At 43.7% G+C, this 27548-nt stretch overlaps 1 protein-coding gene across 2 annotated transcripts in view; it reads left to right on the top strand.

Moving 5' to 3' along the window:
* The window catches only part of LOC118399009 (CUB and sushi domain-containing protein 3-like), a 908305-nt gene that overhangs the window by 610975 nt on the left and 269782 nt on the right, over window positions 1-27548 (top strand). For both annotated transcript variants that reach the window (XM_052472732.1, XM_052472731.1), the window contains exon 22: window positions 27259-27428. In XM_052472732.1, coding sequence (XP_052328692.1) covers window positions 27259-27428 — 170 coding nt within the window. The remainder of the gene's footprint in view (window positions 1-27258; window positions 27429-27548) is intronic.

Below are 27548 nucleotides of genomic sequence, written 5' to 3'. Positions count from 1 at the left end.
TCTGTACAGGCTTCCTTATTTTCTCTCTGTCATTTAGGTTAGTATTGTAGAGTAACAACAATGTAGTTGATCCATCCTCAGTGTTCTCCTATCACAGCCATTCAACTCTGTAATTAAGGTTATTATTGAGGAGTAACTACAATGTTGTTGATCCATCCTCAGTTTTCTCCTATCACAGCCATTAAACTCTGTAACTGTTTTAAAGTCACCATTGGCCTCATGGTGAAATCCCAGAGTGGTTTCCTTCCTTCCTGGCAACGAAGTTAGGAAGGGCACCTTTATCTTTGTAGTTTCTGGGTGTGTTGATACGCAATCCAGAGTGTAGTTAATAACTTCACCATGCTCAAAGGTATATTCAATCTCTGCTTTTCTTTTTTACCCATCTACCAATAGGTGTCCTTCTTTGCAAACCATTGAAAAACCTCCCTGGTCTTTGTGGTTGAAACTGTGCTTGAAATTCACTGATCAACAGAGGAACCTTACATATGTGTGGGGCACAGAGATGAGGTAGTCATTTTCAAATCATGTTAAACACTGGTATTGCACACAGAGGGAGTCCATGCAACTTATTATGTGACTTGTTAAGCACATTTTTACTCCTGAAATGATTTAGGCCATAACAAAAGGATTGAATACTTATTGACTCAATACATTTCAGCTTTACATTTTGTATTAATTTGTAAGCATTTCTAAAAACATAATTGCACTTTGACATTATGGGGTATTGTGTGTAGATCAGTGGCACATAATCTCAATTTAATACATTTTAAATTCAGGCTATAAAACAATCAAATGTGGAAAAAGTCAAAGGGTGTGAATACTTTCTGAAGGCACTGTACTGTATAGACAACGCCCTCCGCCCTCATAATCGTCCAATTCCCCTTTACTGCACTGTGTATACTGTACAACCTTCACATATACTGTATGTAAAAAAAAAAAAAGATGAAAGTACAAATCAAACCAACCCATAAGGCATGAATCCAACTGGGATGCAATGAACAGACAGCCGTACTTTCCATCTCTCGTCAGTTTAATGTTTCAAGATGAATCTCTGCTGACTGTAAAGTGTGTTTCCACCTCCTATTGTTCTCTTATTGGCCCATTCATCACAGCAGGTGGCATTTATGAGGGACGCCATGCTCTTTCCACGGGGTGCAATAACAGTCACATGTGATTGTATACTACGCATATTTTTCAAATGGGTGGAAACAAGACATCGTACATCACTGTTATAGCATAGCAGTTAAACATGTACTACATGTACAAAGGCCGGTGTTCGAGATATGGAGCCAATTCATATTTTTTTAGAGGAAATGATTTGTTTTGATGAATTGATGAAGCCCTCTCATGGACACGAGGGAAGCATTAAGATGTGGCTTGCATCCCAAAGAGTACCCTAGTCCCTATGGGCCCTGGTCAAAAGCAGTGTACTATATTGGGAATAGGGTGTCATTTGGGTTTGAGCAGTGGTGTAAAGTACCTAGGTAAAACATACTTTAATGTACTACTTAAGTATTTTTTTTTGGGGGGGGGGTATCTGTACTTTACTATTCACATATTTTTGACAACTTTTACTTCACTACATTTCTAAAGAAAATCATGTACTTTTTACTCCTTTTTGCTGACAAAAGTACAAGTTACATTTTGATTGCTTAGAAGTACAGGAAAATGGTCCAATTCACACACTTATCAAGAGAACATCCCTGGTCATCTCTACTGCCTCTGATCTGACAGACTCACTAAACAGAGAACATCCCTGGTCATCCCTACTGCCTCTGATCTGACAGACTCACTAAACAGAGAACATCCCTGGTCATCCCTACTGCCTCTGATCTGACAGACTCACTAAACAGAGAACATCCCTGGTCATCCCTACTGCCTCTGATCTGGAGGACTCACTAAACAGAGAACATCCCTGGTCATCCCTACTGCCTCTGATCTGACAGACTCACTAAACAGAGAACATTCCTGGTCATCCCTACTGCCTCTGATCTGACTGACTCACTAAACAGAGAACATTCCTGGTCATCCCTACTGCCTCTGATCTGACAGACTCACTAAACAGAGAACATCCCTGGTCATCCCTACTGCCTCTGATCTGACAGACTCACTAAACAGAGAACATCCCTGGTCATCCCTACTGCCTCTGATCTGACAGACTCACTAAACAGAGAACATCCCTGGTCATCCCTACTGCCTCTGATCTGGAGGACTCACTAAACAGAGAACATCCCTGGTCATCCCTACTGCCTCTGATCTGACAGACTCACTAAACAGAGAACATCCCTGGTCATCTCTACTGCCTCTGATCTGACAGACTCACTAAACAGAGAACATTCCTGGTCATCTCTACTGCCTCTGATCTGACAGACTCACTAAACAGAGAACATTCCTGGTCATCTCTACTGCCTCTGATCTGACAGACTCACTAAACAGAGAACATTCCTGGTCATCCCTACTGCCTCTGATCTGACAGACTCACTAAACACAAGTGCATCCTTTGTAAATGATGTGTGAATGTTGAAGTGTGTCCCTGGCTATCCATAAATAAATAAAGAGCAGGAAAATGGTGCCGTCTGGTGTGCTTAATATAAAGAAGTTGAAATGATTTATACATTTATTTTTGATACCTAAGTATATTTAAAACCAAATACTTTTAGACTTTTACTCAAGTAGGATTTACTGGATGACTTTCACATTGACTTGAATCATTTTCTACGAAGGTATCTTTACTTTTACTCAAGTATGACAATTGAGTACTTTTTCCACCACTGGGTTTGAGTGTGTTTCTTTGTACTCAGACAATAGTAGTCTGCGTCCTCCATTCACCAGTAGTCTGCCACTCACCATTTTTATCAACACACCATTTTTATAAACATTGCTCTGAGGCAGATTGGTATGTCAGTATCTCAGTTCCAGCTCAATAAACACTGTTTATTATGATACACACACACACACACACAGTGTGTGCCGTCTTGTGATCCAAAGACTACAATACAATATTATCTATTATTAGTGTAAAGGCTCTCATTCTCTTCCTAAAGAAGTCAAATACTTAATTGCTTAGTATAGAAGCAGGAGGAATATATGGGAGAGAAAAGCAGCAGATTTTAGTATGCCTAGCTCAGTAGATGATACTCCATAAAATAATCCACACAGAGATTTAAAAGCATCATTAGCATAGATATTAAAACAATATTCTGACTGTGCATCGGTCTACATTTTTGTACATTTCTGAGGTTATCTTTCAGCAGCAGTGGATTTCCCTCCCTGCAGTTTATTTTATGCCTGTGGCTGTGTTCCAAATGGCACCCTATTTTGACCCGAGCCCTATAAGCCCTGGTCAAACGTAGTGCACTATATAAGGAATGGGGTGCCATTTGTGATGCGGATCTATGCCTCACTGTTGTATAGATCGTTTGTGTTCCGTCATCTGGTTAATATGTTTTAACACATCTCCAAGGGTACTGAATTAATTGTCCCTTCCATTAGATTAAGTCTAATGGTTCTTGGAATACAGCAAGACCAGTAATAGTAATATTTACTATGTTTCCGACCAGCAACCATGCTAAGTATATGGAAAGTACACAAGTTATTCCCTTACTTTGACCATATAATAATGGCTATGCAATATCATTTGATTTAATTGAATTTATTAAATGTATTTGATAGGGACAATGCATGTGAATCAATGCATATGAATCAAGCTGGAGCAGGTTGAGAGCTTCGAGTTCCTTGGCGTCCACATCAAGAGCAATAACAGCTGCTACTCTCTGTTCATCATACATGCATCGTCACTTTAACCATATCTACATGTACATACTACCTCGATCAGCCCGACTAACCGGTGTCTGTATGTAGCCTCACTACTGTATGTAGCCTCGCTACTGTATATAGCCTCACTACTGTATATAGCCTCACTACTGTATGTAGCCTCGCTACTGTATATAGCCTCACTACTGTATATAGCCTCACTACTGTATATAGCCTCACTACTGTATATAGCCTCACCACTGTATATAGCCTCACTACTGTTATAGCCTCGCTACTTTTTATAGCCTCGCTACTGTATATAGCCTCACTACTGTATATAGCCTCACTACTGTATATAGCCTCACTACTGTATATAGCCTCACTACTGTATATAGCCTCACTACTGTATATAGCCTCACTACTGTATATAGCCTCTCTACTGTATATAGCCTCTCTACTGTATATAGCCTCACTACTGTATATAGCCTCACTACTGTATATAGCCTCTCTACTGTATATAGCCTCACTACTGTATATAGCCTCACTACTGTATATACCCTCACTACTGTATATAGCCTCTCTACTGTATATAGCCTCACTACTGTATATAGCCTCACTACTGTATATAGCCTCTCTACTGTATATAGCCTCACTACTGTATATAGCCTCTCTACTGTATATATCCTCACTACTGTATATAGCCAGTACTGTATATAGCCTCTCTACTGTATATAGCCTCACTACTGTATATATCCTCACTACTGTATATAGCCTCTCTACTGTATATAGCCTCTACTGTATATAGCCTCACTCCTGTATATAGCCTCACTACTGTATATAGCCTCTCTGTGTATAGCCTCACTGTATATAGCCTCACTACTGTATATAGCCTCACTACTGTATATAGCCTCACTACTGTATATAGCCTCAATACTGTATATAGCCTCACTCCTGTATATAGCCTCACTACTGTATATAGCCAGTACTGTATATAGCCTCTCTACTGTATATAGCCTCACTACTGTATATATCCTCACTACTGTATATAGCCTCACTACTGTATATAGCCTCACTACTGTATATAGCCTCAATACTGTATATAGCCTCTCTACTGTATATATCCTCACTACTGTATATAGCCAGTACTGTATATAGCCTCTCTACTGTATATAGCCTCACTACTGTATATATCCTCACTACTGTATATAGCCTCTCTACTGTATATAGCCTCACTACTGTATATAGCCTCACTACTGTATATAGCCGCACTACTGTATATAGCCGCACTACTGTATATAGCCTCACTACTGTATATAGCCACTACTGTATATAGCCTCAATACTGTATATAGCCTCACTACTGTATATAGCCTCACTACTGTATATAGCCTTACTACTGTATATAGCCCCTCTACTGTATATAGCCTCTCTACTGTATATAGCCTCACTACTGTATATTGCCTCTCTACTGTATATAGCCTGTCTTTTTACTGTTGTTTCATTTCTTTACTTACGTGCTGTTCACCTATTGTTTCTCTACTTTCCGGACAGACAGCCATCTAGCCAACGTGCTTCTACACCTGCATTGCCTGCTGTTTGGGGTTTTAGGCTGGGTGTCTGTACAGCACTTATATCAGCTGATGTACGAAGGGCTATATACATTTGATTTGATTTGATTCACCTAATAGCTTTTTTTGCACTATTGGTTAAAGCCTGTAAGTAAGCATTTCACTGTAAGGTCTACCCTACACCTGTTGTATTCGGCGCGTATGACAAATAAACTTTGATTTGATATGTTTTTAAAAGTGACAGATTTAGCCAGCTGACTTGTTTTTAACTGTAGTCCCTGGGGAAGGTAGATAGATACCATTTTAAAAATAATCGTAAACATGAAATGTCACAAAGATTTTTGTTGAAAGCCATCAAATGTAATGAAATCGTTTTGAACACTTCTGTCTCAGTGGACACTTCTGTCTCGGCAGCGGACACTTCTGTCTCGGCAGGGGACACTTCTGTCTCAACAGTGGACACTTCTGTCTCGGCAGCGGACACTTCTGTCTCAGCAGAGGACACTTCTGTCTCGGCAGGGGACACTTCTGTCTCAACAGTGGACACTTCTGTCTCGGCAGCGGACACTTCTATCTCAGAGCTCAATGAAGCGACAGGTGCTTGCTATCGAACTGCGGGAATAAGAGTCCTGAAAAGATAGTGTCTTGTTTCTCTGTCTAAAGCCAGAGAGCAGAGCAGAGAGACTGTAGCTTAACTGCTGAGTTGCCTGTAGTGTGGTGATGGTAATGGCTTATAGAGGATCCTCCGCATTCCATCTCCTAATGGCATCGCTTTATCATCGTCTGTCGGCTCCAACGGAGTGCTTCCCTACCTCCTTCCCTTTTTCATTCTGTCTCCCTCTCTCCTTCTCTCTCTAACTCTCTCTCTAACTCTCTGTCTGTGTCTCTCTCTAACTCTGTCTAACTTTCTGTCTGTGTCTCTCTCTAACTCTCTGTCTGTGTCTCTAACTATGTCTGTGTCTCTCTCTAACTCTCTCTCTAACTCTCTGTCTGTGTCTCTCTCTAACTCTCTGTCTGTGTCTCTCTCTAACTCTCTCTCTAACTCTCTGTCTGTGTCTCTCTCTAACTCTGTCTGTGTCTCTCTCTAACTCTCTCTAACTCTGTCTGTGTCTCTCTCTAACTCTCTCTGACTCTCTGTCTGTGTCTCTCTCTAACTCTGTCTGTGTATCTCTCTAACTCTCTCTCTCTCTCTCTCTCTCTCTCTCTCTCTCTCTCTCTGTCTTTCTGTCCCATGGATCCCAGTTCCCAATTAATTGCCAATTAATGGCATCAGATTACTATATGCATTACAGACCTGTCGTGTCTTTGGCTATGCTGGATTACATGCTATTCTATAAAATAATTTCTCCGTAATTAATATTACCTGATTGAGATAATCGTGTAAATGTAATTAACTAGAGAGTCGGGCACCACAAAATAATATTTATAGAGCTGTTATCTTCCGAATAAACTCTTAAAGACCTAGTAATATTTTACATCAATAGCAGTCAATATTAATTGCCATCTTAATTCAGTCTCATCTGAAAGTTTTAAATTCTTAGTTATCTGCACGAACCCTGGCTAACAAGTTGAATCAGCAATACAAATTGGGTTTAATTGTTTATTTACTAAATACCTAACTAATCACAAAGAATTACACATACACATAATTAAATCATAACTTGATTACAAATTACGTCATAAAGGAAAACGTCCCTAGCGGGCGGAACAGATATGACAGCTGTTTACACAAAAGAAAAGGGTCTGGGTTTGAGTGAAAGAGCGGGAAGACTGAGGAACAAAGGGTGAAGCTGTGCTATCGTAAATACAGTATCTTATGCATTCTAAATTACCGCCCATTTGGAAAAGGAAAATGCAATAAATATTTACTCTGAGCTGCGCTTTCGGTAGGTTGGTGGTGGATGGAAGGCCGTGTTGCAAAACCGAGTCCTTCGTCCTTTGAAGAATGTCTCTGGTGGTCAATTGGATACGTTGTAGTAACGTCGTTGTGTGATAGACGAGACACTCTGTCTGTTCCTTCCTAACCCTCGTTTGCAGCGGCTGTTGCTAACTCATCGGCAAGGAGGTATCACTTCTGTAGAGAATAAGAGTTCAAAGTTCATACCATTCGCAACCAAAGCTCACGCTGATGGCTTCGTTCTGTAGTTATTATCTGAACCACTCTGACATCGGACCGTCGTCCTCACATCCTCGGAACAAGCCCTACTGTATATAAAGGCTTATATAGGAAGGGAGAGGAGGGCGTGTTTGAAAAGTTTTATAGCCCATGTCCCTTCACAGGGGCGGGCCACTGATTGAGCAGAGCCCTATCTTATGAAGACCCAAATCTCACATTTTAGAAGCTAAAATCACATTTCATCACATCACAAATAATTTTTGTAATATTCAAACAATATTCAAACATTTAAATTGAACAACAATTCCTTGTGAATCCGATAACTCTGATGTGTAGACTTTCCACTGTTGAGTTTATGTCATCTTATCATTGTTGAGAATGTCTCAGATGACAACCGAACTGACATCATATTCATTAAGTACCACCGCATATGTTCAGTTAGTCGGATTACCAGAATGTAGTTCATTTCCCCCCACCTTCTGATGTTCCCAGAATCTCTATGTTAACCAAGGGTCTTGCAAATGTAACATCAGTAGGGTAGAGAGAGGAAAAGGGGGGAAGATGTATTTATGACTGTCATAAACCTACCCCCCAGGCCAACGTCATGACATACCTTAGGTACACCCACTACAGTGTACACACCCACTAATATGTGTGTGTGTGTGTGTGTGATCAGGGAGGAGTGAAAGTTGCACCTTATCTCTCGTGGCACCAGCAGTGACGGCTCTACGCATATCTCCCATGATCCTCCTCTTCAATTAACTCCCTCCTGTTATTCTTTGGGACACATGTTGTGTTTGCCACAATGGGACTGTCCCCTTATCTGCTCCTGACACTCCCAGACGATAAAAGGAAGGAAGGGGAATTTAATATGCAGGTTATTCCAGGTGTAGTGCACCACATTTCAACAGGGCCCATAGGGTGCCATTAGGGACACAGACAGTAGAGGGGAGAGTCTTCCTGGTCAGTCACTGTGGAGAGACTCCAGGGGGTTGGTGATATAGATAGAGGACAGCACAGATAGGGTTGAATGGGCCTAGAGACCAGGGGGCAGATCTATATATGACGCCATGAATGGCCAGGTTCAAGTTTACCGACACATGCTCGTTTTTAATGAGAACACACCCACATACACACACAAGCATGCACACACCCACATACATACACACAAAGACTCAGAGACACACACACACACACATGCATGCATGCACGCAGCTTTTGCCAGCTTGGCCAACCATGCATGAGTCCAACCGAGCCTATAAGCCTGACGTTTTTCCAAGATGTTTTCAGGGGGCAGAGCCTTTTAACCTCTTGAAATGAGCAATCCCGTATCCGGGATCGTAATTATAGCCTCAAGCTCATTACCATAACGCAACGTTAACTATTCATGAAAATCGCAAATGAAATGAAATAAATATATTGACTCTCAAGCTTAGCCTTTTTTTAACAACACTGTCATCTCAGATTTTCAAAATATGCTTTTCAACCATAGCTAAACAAGCATTTGTGTAAGAGTATTGATAGCTAGCATAGCATTAAGCCTAGCATTCAGCAGGCAACATTTTCACAAAAACAAGAAAAGCATTCAAATAAAATAATTTACCTTTGAAGAACTTCGGATGTTTTCAATGAGGAGACTCTCAGTTAGATAGCAAATGTTCAGTTTTTCCAAAAAGATTATTTGTGTAGGAGAAATCGCTCCGTTTTGTTCATCACGTTTGGCTAAGAAAAGAAAACGAAAATTCAGTCATAACGCCAAACTTTTTTCCAAATTAACTCCATATTATCGACAGAAACATGGCAAACGTTGTTTAGAATCAATCCTCAAGGTGTTTTTCACATATCTATTCGATGATATATCATTCGTGGAAGTTTGGTTTCTCCTCTGAACGACATGGAAAAATGCATGCAGCGGGAGATTACGCACCAATTTCGACGGAGGACACCAGGCGGACACCTGGTAAATGTAGTCTCTTATGGTCAATCTTCCAATGATATGCCTACAAATACGTCACAATGCTGCAGACACCTTGGGGAAACGACAGAAAGTGTAGGCTCATTCCTGGCGCATTCACAGCCATATAAGGAGACATTGGAACACAGTGCCTTCAAAATCTGGGACATTTCCTGTTTGAAAATTCATCTTGGTTTCGCCTGTAGCATCAGTTCTGTGGCACTCACAGATAATATCTTTGCGGTTTTGGAAACGTCAGAGTGTTTTCTTTCCAAAGCTGTCAATTATATGCATAGCCGAGCATCTTTTCATGACAAAATATCTTGTTTAAAACGGGAACGTTTTTCATCCAAAAATGAAATACTGCCCCCAGAGTCTCCGCCCACCGACATGCTCTGGGTTTGCTGTTGGCACATGCTCAGTCCGTCCTAAGACAACAATGTCACCCTAGGATGTCGATGCGTGACCATAATGGCCATATGGCCTCATACAATGACCATAATGGCCTCATGTTGGTTTGCTGTTGGCATATTATTAAATATGTAATATATAAACATAAATAATGTGTCTTTTATGTTCTAACATCCTAGTTTTGTTGTTTAATTTCTTTTTTCTTTTTTAAGTAAAAATAGTTTTAGTCACTTCCTCAAGTCTTTACATATGTGGGTCAAATATGACCCATATGAATAAATATTCAGAGCTGGTAAACCAAGAAGGACTTGGTTTACCAGCTCTGCCCACCACTCAGAGGAGTCAGGGCCAGAAGAGGTGCCAGCTCTGCCCACCACTCAGAGCAGCCAGGGCCAGAAGAGGAAGAGGTGACAGCTCTGCCCACCACTCAGAGGAGCCAGGGCCAGAAAAGGTGCCAGCTCTGCCCACCACTCAGAGGAGCCAGGGCCAAAAGAGGTGCCAGCTCTGCCCAGCACTCAGAGCAGCCAGGGCCAGAAGAGGAAGGATAAAGAAGGATAAAGAAGGCAGCTGCTGGTGTTCTCAGTGCAACACACCCATCTGCAGTCACATGCTTGTGTTTTGGAACAAATGCATGGACTAAGACAGCATAGGTTAACATCACACACCTTTTAGTGGTCACCTTTTAGTGGTCATGTTTTAGTGGTCATGTTTTCTAAATTCACAATAGTTACTGTTGTCATTTATATTGATGATGAACTTTGGATTTTCAAATCAATGTTTTTAAATATTATAAAACATGCCTAAGGTGGATTTATTTTGTTCTTCACACTAAAAGGTTGAATTTGAAACTTGAATTATAATATGGCATCAATGTCTATCAAATCAAATCAAATCACATTTTATAAGTCACATGTACCAAAAACATCAGGTGTTTACAGTGAAATGCTTACTTACCCGCCCCTAACCAACTATGTAGACTTTACAGTGAAATGCTTACTTACGCGCCCCTAACCAACAATGTAGACTTTACAGTGAAATACTTACTTACGCGCCCCTAACCAACAATGTAGACTTTACAGTGAAATGCTTACTTACGCGCCCCTAACCAACAATGTAGACTTTACAGTGAAATACTTACTTACGCGCCCCTAACCAACAATGTAGACTTTACAGTGAAATACTTACTTACGCGCCCCTAACCAACAATGTAGACTTTACAGTGAAATACTTACTTACCCGCCCCTAACCAACAATGTAGACTTTACAGTGAAATACTTACTTACGCGCCCCTAACCAACAATGTAGACTTTACAGTGAAATACTTACTTACCCGCCCCTAACCAACAATGTAGACTTTACAGTGAAATACTTACTTACGCGCCCCTAACCAACAATGTAGACTTTACAGTGAAATACTTACTTACGCGCCCCTAACCAACAATGTAGACTTTACAGTGAAATACTTACTTACCCGCCCCTAACCAACAATGTAGACTTTACAGTGAAATACTTACTTACGCGCCCTAACCAACAATGTAGACTTTACAGTGAAATACTTACTTACCCGTCCTAACCAACAATGTAGACTTTACAGTGAAATGCTTACTTACGCGCCCTAACCAACAATGTAGACTTTACAGTGAAATACTTACTTACGCGCCCTAACCAACAATGTAGACTTTACAGTGAAATGCTTACTTACGCGCCCTTCTAACCAACAATGTAGACTTTACAGTGAAATACTTACTTACGCGCCCCTAACCAACAATGTAGACTTTACAGTGAAATACTTACTTACGCGCCCCTAACCAACAATGTAGACTTTACAGTGAAATACTTACTTACCCGCCCCTAACCAACAATGTAGACTTTACAGTGAAATACTTACTTACGCGCCCCTAACCAACAATGTAGACTTTACAGTGAAATACTTACTTACGCGCCCCTAACCAACAATGTAGACTTTACAGTGAAATACTTACTTACCCGCCCCTAACCAACAATGTAGACTTTACAGTGAAATACTTACTTACGCGCCCCTTACCAACAATGTAGACTTTACAGTGAAATACTTACTTACGCGCCCCTAACCAACAATGTAGACTTTACAGAGGAAATGCTTACTGTACGCTGCCCTAACCAACAATGTAGACTTTAGAGAGTGAAATGCTTACTTACGCGCCCCATAACCAACTATGTAGACTTTACAGTGAAATGCTTAAATACGCGCCCCTAACCAACAATGTAGACTTTACAGTGAAATACTTACTTTTGCGCCCCTAACCAACAATGTAGACTTTACAGTGAAATGCTTACAACGCGCCCCTAACCAACAATGTAGACTTTACAGTGAAATACTTACTCACCGTTTTCGCCCTAACCAACAATGTAGACTTTACAGTGAAATACTTACTTATGCGCCCCTAACCAACAATGTAGACTTTACAGTGAAATACTTACTTACCTGCCCTAACCAACAATGTAGACTTTACAGTGAAATACTTACTTACGCGCCCCTAACCAACAATGTAGACTTTACAGTGAAATACTATCACCCCCCACTTACGCCCCCTAACCAACAATGTAGACTTTACAGTGAAATGCTTACCGCGCCCTAACCAAGCAATGTAGACTTTACAGTGAAATACTTACTTACGCGAAGAGCAACTAAGCCAACAATGTAGACTTTACAGTGAAGATACTTACTTACGCGCCCCTAACCAACAATGTAGAAGACAGTGAAATACTTACTTACCCGCCCCTAACCAACAATGTAGACTTTACAGTGAAATACTTACTTACGCGCCCCTAACCAACAATGTAGACTTTACAGTGAAATACTTACTTACGCGCCCCTAACCAACAATGTAGACTTTACAGTGAAATACTTACTTACCCGCCCCTAACCAACAATGTAGACTTTACAGTGAAATACTTACTTACGCGCCCCTTACCAACAATGTAGACTTTACAGTGAAATACTTACTTACGCGCCCCTAACCAACAATGTAGACTTTACAGTGAAATGCTTACTTACGCTGCCCTAACCAACAATGTAGACTTTACAGTGAAATGCTTACTTACGCGCCCCTAACCAACTATGTAGACTTTACAGTGAAATGCTTACTTACGCGCCCCTAACCAACAATGTAGACTTTACAGTGAAATGCTTACTTACGCGCCCCTAACCAACAATGTAGACTTTACAGTGAAATGCTTACTTACCCGCCCCTAACCAACAATGTAGACTTTACAGTGAAATGCCTTACCCGCCCCTAACCAACAATGTAGACTTTACAGTGAAATGCCAGCTTACCCGCCCCTAACCAACAATGTAGACTTTACAGTGAAATGCTTAGCTCTGCCCGCCCTCAGAGCAACCAACAATGTAGACTTTACAGTGAAATGCTTACTTACCCGCCCCTAACCAGAATGTAGACTTTACAGTGAAATGCAGCTTACCCGCCCCTAACCAACAATGCAGACTTTACAGTGAAATGCTTACTTACTGCGCCCCTAACCAACAATGTAGACTTTACAGTGAAATGCTTACTTACCCGCCCCTAACCAACAAGAGAGGAAGAGGTGTAGACTTTACAGTGAAATGCTTACTTACACGCCCCTAACCAACAATGTCGACTTTACAGTGAAATGCTTACTTACCCGCCCCTAACCAACAATGTAGACTTTACAGTGAAATGCTTACTTACGCGCCCTAACCAACAATGTAGACTTTACAGTGAAATGCTTACTCGCGCCCTAACCAACAATGTAGACTTTTGAAATGCTTACTAACGCATGCCCTAACCAACAATGTAGACTTTACAGTGAAATGTTTTAGTTCCCGCCCTAACCAACAATGTAGACTTTACAGTGAAATGCTTACTTACCCGCCCCTAACCAACAATGCAGACTTTACAGTGAAATGCTTACTTACCCGCCCTAACCAACAATGTAGACTTTACAGTGAAATGCTTATTACGCGCCCCTAACCAACAATGTAGACTTTACAGTGAAATGCTTACTTACGCGCCCCCTAACCAACAATGTAGACTTTACAGTGAAATGCTTACTTACCCGCCCCTAACCAACAATGTAGACTTTACAGTGAAATGCTTACTTACGCGCCCTAACCAACAATGTAGACTTTACAGTGAAATGCTTACTTACCCGCCCCTAACCAACAATGTAGACTTTACAGTGAAATGCTTACTTACCGCCCCTAACCAACAATGTAGACTTTACAGTGAAATGCTTACTTACCCGCCCCTAACCAACAATGTAGACTTTACAGTGAAATGCTTACTTACGCGCCCCTAACCAACAATGTAGACTTTACAGTGAAATGCTCACTTACGCGCCCCTAACCAACAATGTAGACTTTACAGTGAAATGCTTACTTACCCGCCCCTAACCAACAATGTAGACTTTACAGTGAAATGCTTACTTACCCGCCCCTAACCAACAATGTAGACTTTACAGTGAAATGCTTACTTACGCGCCCCTAACCAACAATGTAGACTTTACAGTGAAATGCTTACTTACCCGCCCCTAACCAACAATGTAGACTTTACAGTGAAATGCTTACTTACCCGCCCCTAACCAACAATGTAGACTTTACAGTGAAATGCTTACTTACCCGCCCCTAACCAACAATGTAGACTTTACAGTGAAATGCTTACTTACACGCCCCTAACCAACAATGTAGACTTTACAGTGAAATGCTTACTTACACGCCCCTAACCAACAATGTAGACTTTACAGTGAAATGCTTACTTACGCGCCCCTAACCAACAATGTAGACTTTACAGTGAAATGCTTACTTACACGCCCCTAACCAACAATGTAGACTTTACAGTGAAATGCTTACTTACCGCCCCTAACCAACAATGTAGACTTTACAGTGAAATGCTTACTTACACGCCCCTAACCAACAATGTAGACTTTACAGTGAAATGCTTACTTACGCGCCCTAACCAACAATGTAGACTTTACAGTGAAATGCTTACTTACCCGCCCTAACCAACAATGTAGACTTTACAGTGAAATGCTTACTTACCCGCCCCTAACCAACAATGTAGACTTTACAGTGAAATGCTTACTTACGCGCCCTAACCAACAATGTAGACTTTACAGTGAAATGCTTACTTACACGCCCCTAACCAACAATGTAGACTTTACAGTGAAATGCTTACTTACCCGCCCCTAACCAACAATGTAGACTTTACAGTGAAATGCTTACTTACGCGCCCCTAACCAACAATGTAGACTTTACAGTGAAATGCTTACTTACACGCCCCTAACCAACAATGTAGACTTTACAGTGAAATGCTTACTTACACGCCCCTAACCAACAATGTAGACTTTACAGTGAAATGCTTACTTACGCGCCCCTAACCAACAATGTAGACTTTACAGTGAAATGCTTACTTACACGCCCCTAACCAACAATGTAGACTTTACAGTGAAATGCTTACTTACGCGCCCCTAACCAACAATGTAGACTTTACAGTGAAATGCTTACTTACGCGCCCCTAACCAACAATGCAGACTTTACAGTGAAATGCTTACTTACGCGCCCCTAACCAACAATGTAGACTTTACAGTGAAATGCTTACTTACGCGCCCCTAACCAACAATGCAGACTTTACAGTGAAATGCTTACTTACGCGCCCCTAACCAACAATGTAGACTTTACAGTGAAATGCTTACTTACGCGCCCCTAACCAACAATGCAGACTTTACAGTGAAATGCTTACTTACGCGCCCCTAACCAACAATGCAGACTTTACAGTGAAATACTTACTTACGCGCCCCTAACCAACAATGCAGACTTTACAGTGAAATGCTTACTTACGCGCCCCTAACCAACAATGCAGACTTTACAGTGAAATGCTTACTTACGCGCCCCTAACCAACAATGCAGACTTTACAGTGAAATGCTTACTTACGCGCCCCTAACCAACAATGCAGACTTTACAGTGAAATACTTACTTACGCGCCCCTAACCAACAATGCAGACTTTACAGTGAAATGCTTACTTACACGCCCCTAACCAACAATGTAGACTTTACAGTGAAATGCTTACTTACGCGCCCCTAACCAACAATGTAGACTTTACAGTGAAATGCTTACTTACGCGCCCCTAACCAACAATGCAGACTTTACAGTGAAATGCTTACTTACGCGCCCCTAACCAACAATGCAGACTTTACAGTGAAATGCTTACTTACGCGCCCCTAACCAACAATGCAGACTTTACATTGAAATGCTTACTTACGCGCCCCTAACCAACAATGTAGACTTTACAGTGAAATGCTTACTTACGCGCCCCTAACCAACAATGCAGACTTTACAGTGAAATGCTTACTTACGCGCCCCTAACCAACAATGCAGACTTTACAGTGAAATACTTACTTACGTGCCCCTAACCAACAATGCAGACTTTACAGTGAAATGCTTACTTACGCGCCCCTAACCAACAATGCAGACTTTACAGTGAAATGCTTACTTACGCGCCCCTAACCAACAATGCAGACTTTACAGTGAAATACTTACTTACGCGCCCCTAACCAACAATGCAGACTTTACAGTGAAATGCTTCCTTACGCGCCCCTAACCAACAATGCAGACTTTACAGTGAAATGCTTACTTACGCGCCCCTAACCAACAATGCAGTTTAAAACATCAAAAATCAAATACAGATAAGAATAAGAAACAAAAGTAACAAGTAATTAAAGAGCAGCAGTAAAATAACAACAGCGAGACTATATACAGGGTGGTACCGGTACAGAGTCAATGTGCGGGGGCAACGGTTAGTTGAGGTAATATGTACATGTAGGTAGAGTTATTAAAATGACTCTGCATAGATGATGACAACAGAGAGTAGTAGCGTTGTAAAGGTGGAAGGGGGGCGCAATGCAAATATGTTATATGTTTAGGAGTCTTATTGCTTGGGGGTAGAAGCTGTTTAGAAGCCTCTTGGACCTAGACTTGGCGCTCCGGTACTGCTTGCCGTGTGGTAGCAGAGAGAACAGTCTGTCTTGGTGTGCTTGGACCATGTTAGTTTGTTGGTGATGTGGACACCAAGGAACTTGAAGCTCTCAACCTGCTCCACTATAGCCTCTTCGATGAGAATGTGGGCGTGCTGGTTCCTCTTTTTCCTGTAGTACACAATCATCTCCTTTTTCTTGACCACGTTGAGAGAGAGGTTGTTGTCCTGGCACCACATGGCCAGGTTTCTGACCTCCTCCCTATTGGCTGTCTCATCATTATTGGTGATCAGGCCTACCACTGTTGTGTCATCGGCAAATGTAATGATGGAGTTGTGCCTGGCCATGCAGTCATGAGTGAACAGGGAGCACAGGAGGGGATTGAATAATTAAAAATAAAGAAATATACAAAAATACTAAATATCATATTATGTCTATATACAGTGTTGTAATTATGTGCAAATAGTTAAAGTACAAAAGGGAAAATAAATCAACATAAATATGGGTTGTATTTACAATGGTGTTCGTTCTTCACTGGTTGTCCTTGTGGCAACAGGTCACATATCTAGCTGCTGTGGTGGCACACTGTGGTATTTCACGCAATAGATATGGGTTGTATTTCAAATGGTGTTCGTTCTTCACTGGTTGCCCTTGTGGCAACAGGTCACATATCTTGCTGCTGTGGTGGCACACTGTGGTATTTCACGCAATAGATATGGGAGTTTATCAAAATTGGATTTGTTTTCCAATTTGTAGGTCTTTGTAATCTGAGGGAAATATGTGTCTCTAATATGGTCATACATTTGACAGGAGGTTAGGAAGTGCAGCTCAGTTTCCAGCTCATTTTGTGGGCAGTGTGCACATAGCCTGTCTTCTCTTGAGAGCCAGGTCTGCCTACGGCGGCCTTTCTCAATAGCAAGGCTATGCTCACTGAGTCTGTACATAGTCAAAGATTTCCTTAATTTTGGATCAGTTACAGTGGTCAGGTATTCTGCCACTGTGTACTCTTGGTTTAGGGCCAAATAGCATTCTAGTTTGCTAATTTCTTTTGTAAATGTTTTCCAATATGTCAAGTAATGATCTTTTTGTTTTCTCATGATTTGGTTGGGTCTAATTGTGTTGCTGTCCTGGGGCTCTGTGGGGTCTGTTTGTGTTGGTGAACAGAGCCCCAGGACCAGCTTGCTTAGGGGACTCTTCTCCAGGTTCATCTCTCTGTAGGTGATGGCTTTGTTATGGAATGTTTGGGATTCGCTTCCTTTTAGGTGGTTGTAGAATTTAACACATTTTTTCTGGTTTTTGATAATTAGCGGGTATCGGCCTAACTCATCTCTGCATGCATTATTTGATGTTTTACGTTGTACACAGAGGATATTTTTTGCAGAATTCTGGACGCAGAGTCTCAACAGTTGAATGCATTCAGTTGTACAACTGATTAGGTATCCCCCTTTCTCTTTCCAATTTGGTGTTTGTCCCATTTAGTGAATTCTTGGTTGGTGAGCGGAACCCTAGACCTCACAACCATTATTGACAATGGGTTTTATAACTGAACTTTAATACTGATACAGTATTTTTTGCCAGATCCTAATTGGTATGTCGAATTTTATGTTCCTTTTGATGGCATAGAATGCCCTTCTTGCCTTGTCTCTCAGATCGTTCACAGCTGTGTGGAAGTTACCTGTGGCGCTGATGTTTAGGCCGAGGTACTCTCTCTCTCTCTCTCTCTCTCTCTCTCTCTCTCTCTCTCTCTTCTCTCTCTCTTTCTCTCTCTCTCTCGCTCTCGATCTGTTAGCATTAAGCAAGTTGCTTTGTGGATAACAAAAGATTTTCAATGATTACCATTAGGCCCCAAAAATGTGCAGGCTTTATCTTGCTTATATGCAGCATCCAGGAGTCAAGCTGTGGGGATTTTGGAAAGGGGGGAGAGAAGAGGAGAGGAGAGGAGGAGAAGAGCAGTGGGTAGAGTAAGGGAGAGTAGAGGAGAGGAGAAGGAGAGCAGAGGGGAGAGGAGAAAGAGAGGAGAAGGAGAACAGAGGGGAGGGGAGCGGGGAGGGGAGAAGGAGAGCGGGGGGAGTAGTGGAGGAGATGGGGAGGGGAGGGGAGAAGAAGAAGGAGAGCAGAGGGGAGAAGGGGAAGGAGAGGGGAGAGGAGAAGACAAGAGAGCACAGGATAAGGAGAGCAGAGGGGATGGGAGAAGGGAGGGGAGAAGGAGAGCAGGGGGAGAGGAGAGAGGGGAGTAGATAGGGGAGGGGAGGGGAGGGGAGAGGAGAGGGGAGGGGAGAGGGGAGTAGAGAGGGGAGAGGAGAGGAGAGGAGAGGAGAGGAGAGGAGAGGAGAGGAGAGGAGAGGAGAGGAGAGGACAGGAGAAAGAGAGCAGAGGGGAGTAGAGAGGGGAGTAGAGAGGGGAGGGAAGGGGAGAGGCCAGGAGAAAGAGAGCAGATGGGAGTAGAGAGGGGAGTAGAGAGGGGAGGGGAGAGGGGAGTAGAGAGGAGAGGGGAGAGGAGAGGAGAGGACAGGAAAAAGAGAGCAGAGGGGAGTAGAGAGGGGAGGGGAGAGGAGAGGACAGGAGAAAGAGAGCAGAGGGGAGCGAGAAGGGGAGTAGAGAGGGGAGGAGAGAGGGGAGGGGAGTAGAGAGGGGAGGGGAGGGGACAGGAGAAGGAGAGCAGAGGGGAGGGGAGGGAACAGGAGAAAGAGAACTGAGAGGAGAGGAGAGGAGAGGAGAGGAGAGGAGAGAGGAGGGACAGGAGAGGAGAGGAGAGGAGAGGAGAGGAGAGGAGGGGGACAGGAGAAAGAGGAGAGGAGAGGAGAGGAGAGGAGGGGGGAGGAGAAAGAGAGAGGAGAGGAGAGGAGAGGAGAAAGAGAAAGAGGAGAGGAGAGAGAGAGGAGAGGAGAGGAGAGGGAGAGAGGAGAGGAGGGAGAAACGAGGGCAGAGGGGAGGAGGAGGACAGGAGAAGGAAAGGAGAGGGAGGAGGGGAGAGGAGAGGAGGGAGAGGAGAGGAGAGGAGAAAGAGGAGGAGAGGAGAGGAGAGGAGAGGAGAAAGAGGGGAGAGGAGAGGAGAGGAGAAAGAGAGCAGAGGGAGAGGAGGAGGAGAGGAGAAGGAGAGAGGAGAGGAGAGGAGGGAGGAGGAGAGGAGAGGAGAGGAGAGGAGAGGAGAGGAGAGGAGACGAAGAGCAGAGGGGAGAGGGGAGAGGGAGAGGAGAGGAAAAAGAGGGCAGAGGGGAGGAGAGGACAGGAGAAGGAAAGGAGGAGGGGAGGGGAGTGGACAGGAGAGGGGAGAGGAGAGGAGAGGGGAGAGGAGAGGAGAGGAGGAGAGGAGAAAAGAGGGCAGAGGGGAGAGGAGGACAGGGCAGAGGGGAGGGGAGGAGGACAGGAGAAAGATAGAGGAGAGGACAGGAGACGGAGAGCAGAGCAAAGGGGAGAGTAGAGGAAAAAGAGGGCAGAGGGGAGGAGGAGGACAGGAGAAGATAGAGAGGGAGGACAGGAGGGGAGGGAGAGCAGAGCAAAGGGGAGAGTAGAGGAAAAAGAGGGCAGAGGGGAGGAGGAGGACAGGAGAAGGAAAGCAGAGGGGGAGGGGAGGGGAGGGGAGAGGAGAGGAGAGGAGAGGAGAGGAGAGGAGAGGAGAGGAGAGGAGAGGGATTGATATATGTCAGGAAAGCAGTCTAAAGCTCTGTTGGTGTTTTCTATATATCTATCAATCCCATACTAAAAATAACAAACACAAGCTGAATCCAGCTCAACTATTGTTATTTTGGGATGCTGTAAAGCTTTTCGGAGTCTTTGAACAAACAACTGTATACCGTGGAAAGATTTCTGAGCAGTTTGGGTGTTTGTTTGCTGTGTCTTTGTGATTATATAAAGCCACTTCACACCAACTCACAGACACGTGGGCATGCACACACACACAAACTCTCCCCTCTGCTCATCCTCTCTCTCTCTCTGATGTGAGAACAGTGTGCAGAATTTTAATTGCACTTGAGAATTCAGTTTGTCTGGGTAATTGTATCTTTTGACCTGACCTGCACTGCATTGCAGATTCTTCAGATTCCGTTTCACCTCTCTTTGTTTCCCTCAGATCACAAGGTCCATCATAAAGCAGTCTCGGGAATGTTTCCCTCAGATCACAAGGTCCATCATAAAGCAGTCTCGGGAATGTTTCCCTCAGATCACAAGGTCCATCATAAAGCAGTCTCAGGAATGTTTCCCTCAGATCACAAGGTCCATCATAAAGCAGTCTCAGGAATGTTTCCCTCAGATCACAAGGTCCATCATAAAGCAGTCTCAGGAATGTTTCCCTCAGATCACAAGGTCCATCATAAAGCAGTCTCAGGAATGTTTCCCTCAGATCACAAGGTCCATCATAAAGCAGTCTCAGGAATGTTTCCCTCAGATCACAAGGTCCATCATAAAGCAGTCTCAGGAATGTTTCCCTCAGATCACAAGGTCCATCATAAAGCAGTCTCAGGAATGTTTCCCTCAGATCACAAGGTCCATCATAAAGCAGTCTCAGGAATGTTTCCCTGTGACTCTCGCTGCTGCATTTACAATGGATGTTCCCCCCCCCACATACACCAATGTGCTTGTTTCCTTAAACACCAGTTCCTTTCAGTCTCAGGAATGTTTCTCAGAAATCTATCATAACCTAGGGTTTTACCTCAGATCACAAGGTCCATCATAAAGTCTCAGGAATGTTTCCAGATCACAAGGTCCATCATAACCCACTTTAGGATGTTTAACCTTGATCACAAGCCATCATAAACCTCAGGAATGTTTCCCTGTGACTCTCGCTGCTGCATTTACAATGGATGTTCCCCCCCCCACATACACCAATGTGCTTGTTTCCTTAAACACCAGTTCCTTTCATTGTGGGGCTGAAATCTATCATAACCTATGGTTTTACCTAGGCTTCAGTGTCTCAGGGACCAGGCTACCGGGGTTGAGGTTAACCCACTTTAGGATGTAAGTAACCTTGTCCAAGCCATACCGACCCATAGTACCGACCCATAGTACCGACCCATAGTATCGGCCCATAGTACGGACCCATAGTACCGACCCATAGTACCGGCCCATAGTACCGACCCATAGTACCGGCCCATAGTACCGGCCCATAGTACCGACCCATAGTACCGACCCATAGTACCGACCCATAGTACCGACCCATAGTACCAGCCCATAGTACCAGCCCATAGTACCGACCCATAGTACCGGCCCATAGTACCGGCCCATAGTACCGACCCATAGTACTGACCCATAGTACCGACCCATATGGTCTCCTGTTTCTGGAGTGTGAATCAGCTTGATGTACACCACTTGGACAGGACACTAATCTCACACGGCCTTTCCCCAATCAATTTTCCCCAGTGATTAACACTAAACAGGTTGTTTCTGACTTAACTGTTTTCAGAAATGTCCGTGGATGGTAATGTCATCCAAAATGCTATAGTTTATTTGCAATGTCCCAAAATACATTCTGGATGATTGATGTTGATTGTTAAATTGTAAATGTCCCTTTTAATAGTCAGGAGGCAGGAATTATGCTTCTGCAGTCAGACCTGATGATGGCTGAGGTGTGTCCTCTTGGGTGTCCTGTGGCTGGTTCCTTTCTACAGCATCACTCCTTCCCCTCTCTCTCTCTCTCTCTCTCTCTCTCTCTCTCTCTCTCTCTCTCTCTCTCTGTCTCTGTCTCTGTCTCTCTCTCTCTCTGTCTCTCTCTCTCTCTCTCTCTCTCTCTCTCTCTCTCTGTCTCTCTCTCTCTCTCTCTCTCTCTCTCTCTCTCTCTCTGTCTCTCTCTCTCTCTCTGTGTCTCTCTGTTTCTCTCTCTCTTTCAATATCTCTCTCTCTCCCTCTCTGTCTCTCTCTCTCTCTGTGTCTCTCTCTCACTCTCTCTCTCTCTGTCTCTCTCTCACTCTCTCTCTCTCTGTTTCTCTCTCACTTTCAATATCTCTCTCTCTCTCTCTCGCTCTTCCTCTTTCTCTCTTTCTCTATCTCTTACTCTCTCTCTCTCTCTCTCTCTCTCTCTCTCTCTCTCTCTCTCTCTCACTCTCTCTCTCTCTTTCTCTCTATATCTCTATATCTCTCTCTCTCGCTCTTTCTCTTTCTCTCTATATCTCTAGATCTCTTCCTCTCTCTCTCCCTCTCTACCTCTCTCTATATCTCGTTCTCTTTCTCTCTTTCTCTCTCCCTCTCTTCCTCTCTCTCCGATGAGCAACACATTATTGCTTCAAGGGACAAGTGAAATAGCTTCAGGCAGGATACAGAACACATCTTTTGTGCAGCAACAAATGATGTCAAAAATATATATTTTTTTAAATAACCGCCAGTCTTCATTCCAAACCAGCCGTACGGTTAGGTCCTATCTGATAGGCCTTACAAGACACAGAGTGTCTGGACACGGGAAACTGCCTCTGCTCAGAAAGGAGCTATTATTAGCTCCTTCCTCAGAACCATATGCTCAGTCTCCAAATGCTTTTAAATGCTAGTAAAACTAAATGCATGCTCTTCAACCGATTGCTGCCCGCACCCTCCCGCCCGGCTAGCATCACTACTCTGGACGGTTCTGACCTAGAATATGTGGACAACAACAAATACCAAGGTGTCTGGTTAGACTGTAAAATCTCCTTCCAGACTCACATTAAGCATCTCCAATCCAAAATTAAATCTAGAATCAAACAGAGCCTCCTTCACTCATGCTGCCAAACATACCCTCGTAAAACTGACTATCTTACTGATCCTTGACTTTGACGATGTAATTTACAAAATAGCCCCCAATACACTACTCAGCAAACTGGATGTAGTCTATCACAATGACATCCATTTTATCACCAAAGCCCCATATACTACCCACCACTGCAACCTGTATGCTCTCGTTGGCTGGCCCTCACTACATATCCGTCGCCAAACCCACTGGCTCCAGGTCATCTATGAGACTTGGCTTGACAAAGCCCTACCTTATCTCAGCTCACTGGTCACCATAGCAGCACCTGCCCGTAGCACGCACTCCAGCAGTTATATCTCACTGGTCATCCCCAAAGCCAACACTTACTTTGGCCGCCTTTCCTTCCAGTTCTCTGCTGCCAATGACTGGAACGAATTGCAAACATCTCTGAAGCTGGAGTCTTATATCTCCATCTCCAACTTTAGGCGTCAGCTGTCAGATCAGCTTACAATCACTGTACCTGTACACAGCCCATCTGTAAATAGCACACCCAAATACCTCACCCCCATATTATTACTTACCCTCTTGCTCTTTGGCACCCCAGTATCTCTACTTGCACATCATCATCTGCACATCTATCACTCCAGTATTAATGCCAAAATGTCTTTATTTCGCCTCTATGGCCTATTAATTGCCTTAACTCCCTAATATTCTACATTAGCACACACTGTACATAGATTTTTATATTTTTATTTTCTTTTGTGTTATTGACTGTACGTTTGTTTATGTGTAACTATGTGTTGTTGTTTTTGTCACACTGCTTTGCTTTATCTTGGCCAGGTCGCAGTTGGTTAAATAAAGGGGAAATAAAAAAATAAGCAGTGTTACTGTAGTTGCTTCACAGGCTAATCTATCAATGTATTGTACTCTATTCTATTTTATAATCTGGGTGGTTCGAGCCCCAGTCCCGACACACACACCGGCTGAAGCCAGGGCATGGGCAGGTTGAAGCCAATACTGATGCTACCTGGCTGGCTGGGAGGGCCTGATTAAAGACTACAGTATAGTAATGCTACCTGGCTGTCTGTGAGGGCCCTGATTGAAGACTACAGTATACTGATGCTACCTGGCTGGCTGGGAGGGCCTGATTAAAGACTACAGTATAATGCTGCTACCTGGCTGGCAGTGAGGGCCCTGATTAAAGACTACAGTATAATGTTGCTACCTGGCTGTCTGGGATGGCCCTGATTAAAGACTACAGTATAATGCTGCTACCTGGCTGTCTGTGAGGGCCCTGATTAAAGACTACAGTATAGTGATGCTACCTGGCTCGCTGTGATGGCCCTGATTAAAGACTACAGTATAATGTTGCTACCTGGCTGTCTGGGAGGGCCCTGATTAAAGACTACAGTATAATGCTGCTACCTGGCTGGCTGTGAGGGCCCTGATTAAAGACTACAGTATAATGATGCTACCTGGCTGTCTGTGAGGGCCCTGATTAAAGACTACAGTATAATGTTGCTACCTGGCTGTCTGGGATGGCCCTGATTAAAGACTACAGTATAATGCTGCTACCTGGCTGTCTGTGAGGGCCCTGATTAAAGACTACAGTATAATGCTGCTACCTGGCTGTCTGTGATGGCCCTGATTAAAGACTACAGTATAATGATGCTACCTGGCTGTCTGTGATGGCCCTGATTAAAGACTACAGTATAATGTTGCTACCTGGCTGTCTGTGATGGCCCTGATTAAAGACTACAGTATAATGCTGCTACCTGGCTGTCTGTGATGGCCCTGATTAAAGACTACAGTATAGTGATGCTACCTGGCTGTCTGTGATGGCCCTGATTAAAGACTACAGTATAATGTTGCTACCTGGCTGTCTATGAGGGCCCTGATTAAAGACTACAGTATAATGCTGCTACCTGGCTGTCTGTGAGGGCCCTGATTAAAGACTACAGTATAATGCTGCTACCTGGCTGTCTGTGAGGGCCCTGATTAAAGACTACAGTATAATGCTGCTACCTGGCTGGCTGTGAGGTCCCACACAGAGAAGCGGACTAACACACACACACACACACACACACACACACACACACACACACACACACACACACACACACACACACACACACACACACACACACACACACACACACACACACACACACACACAGCTCGCTGTCTCTTCCACCCTCTTCTTCTCCCCTCTGCTCATGCTCTCTCAGATCCCATGCTTCTTCGAGCCACCTTGTCCCTGACCCCTCTGTTGTCTGAGCAGTAATGCGAGGATGGGATTTAAAAATAATCTAACACACCCCTGGCTCTTTTCATCTTCCCCATCTCCTTCCCCTGCCTTCCCTGTCTTGGGGTCCTCAGCCTCACAGCACAGGGCTGGCTTTAATTAAACTGCCTGTCACCCCATATCACGCTGTGCGGATCAGTCCTGACCAGGGACCTGGCTCAGGGGAGAGAAGACCGGCGGAAGCAGACGGAAATGACTTCAGACACCAAGTACAGGGAGAGTAAGAGTCACATCCAAGATACTGCTCCCTCCTTTATACCATCTCAGCAGCATTCATCCCCTGTTAGGCTACTGTAGCTGGGGATCTGTCTCACTATTAATAGGCACTTCCTGAGTCCTGAGTGACTGGTATTCACTGCCAACAATGTGTACACACACACACACACCCACACACACACACACACACACACACACACACACACACACACACACACACACACACACACACACACACACACACACACACACGCACACACACACACACGCACACACACTCGCACACGCACACAAACACACACACGCACACACGCACACCCACACACTCGCACACACACGCACACACACGCACACAAACACACACACACACACACACATCTCTTCAAGTCAATCCATGCACTTGTTTTTCAGAGCAGTCAGTCAGTTTAATGTGCAGTATTTCATTTGCTCGGAGAGATGTGGACTGAAGTTGTGCGGGGTCAAAAGCTCCTCACTCAAATAAGTTGTTTTTCTCTCCCCTGATGTGCCACCCCCCCCCACACACACACACACATATATACACACACATATACACACACTCACACAGTGAGAGAGATTTATGAGGAAGGGCAGTTTGATGGGAGGGAGGTCTTGTCTCAGATGCATTGTTCCTGGCGTGGGAGCAAGAGAGTGTACCGGTTATGGTTTGTAATGGAGGCAGCAACTGATTTATTCACAATATGACACTGCTAATATCATCATAACATCTAGTAGCGGGGGGGGGCTTTAAATAAATCACACTGTTTCATACACCACCCTCTGCAAAATGTCTATTAAAATATCTGTTTTTACTGTCTGTTGTTCCATTAACTCTGCATTTGATGGTTATGGTTCAGTGTCGGAGCCCAGAACCACCGATCCCAGGCCAATGTAGTTGAGCTCCGAGCAGCAGAGTAAATAATACCACTCAAGGAATGTATTTCAGTCTCTAAAGTAGATTTCCATCTGAGCCCTCTAGATTGTTTTACATCTATGGTAATCAGGCACAAATGCAAGGCAGGAAGCAGACCGGCAAAATCTGCGTTTCATGTGATTCGCAGGCAGGAAATGTCCATGGTGGTGAACTAGTATGTAAATGAATGTGATCCAATGTGATGTTATATATTGAACTGAAAAAGACACGTAACATGTCATATAGATGATAGATATCGACATTGTGACATTTTTTTTACCCCGGACATAGAATGCTGTTGTCACAAGCACTTTCCAATGGTGTTGTTTTGTTCTCTCTGTTTTGTTCTGGCCTCATCCTGTAGCCGAGTGCGGTTCGTCGGTCATAGACAATGAGGGGATCATGTTGTCGCCAAACTACCCGATGAACTACGAGAACAACCATGAGTGCATCTACAGCATCCAGGTGCAGGCTGGGAAGGGAATCAACATCTCTGCCAGGACCTTCCATCTGGCCCAGGGGGACATTCTAAAGGTACTGGTCTCTGTCTCTCTGTCTCTCTCTCTCTCTGTCTCTCTCTCTGTGTGTCTCTCTCTGTGTCTCTCTCTATGTCTCTCGCTGTTTCTCTCTCTGTGTCTCTCTGTGTCTCTCGGT

Source organism: Oncorhynchus keta, chromosome 20, assembly GCF_023373465.1.
Source record: "Oncorhynchus keta strain PuntledgeMale-10-30-2019 chromosome 20, Oket_V2, whole genome shotgun sequence".
Taxonomy (NCBI): domain Eukaryota; kingdom Metazoa; phylum Chordata; class Actinopteri; order Salmoniformes; family Salmonidae; genus Oncorhynchus; species Oncorhynchus keta.
The sequence above is the reverse complement of the archived record's forward strand: the minus strand, read 5'-3'. Positions and strand labels throughout refer to the sequence as shown.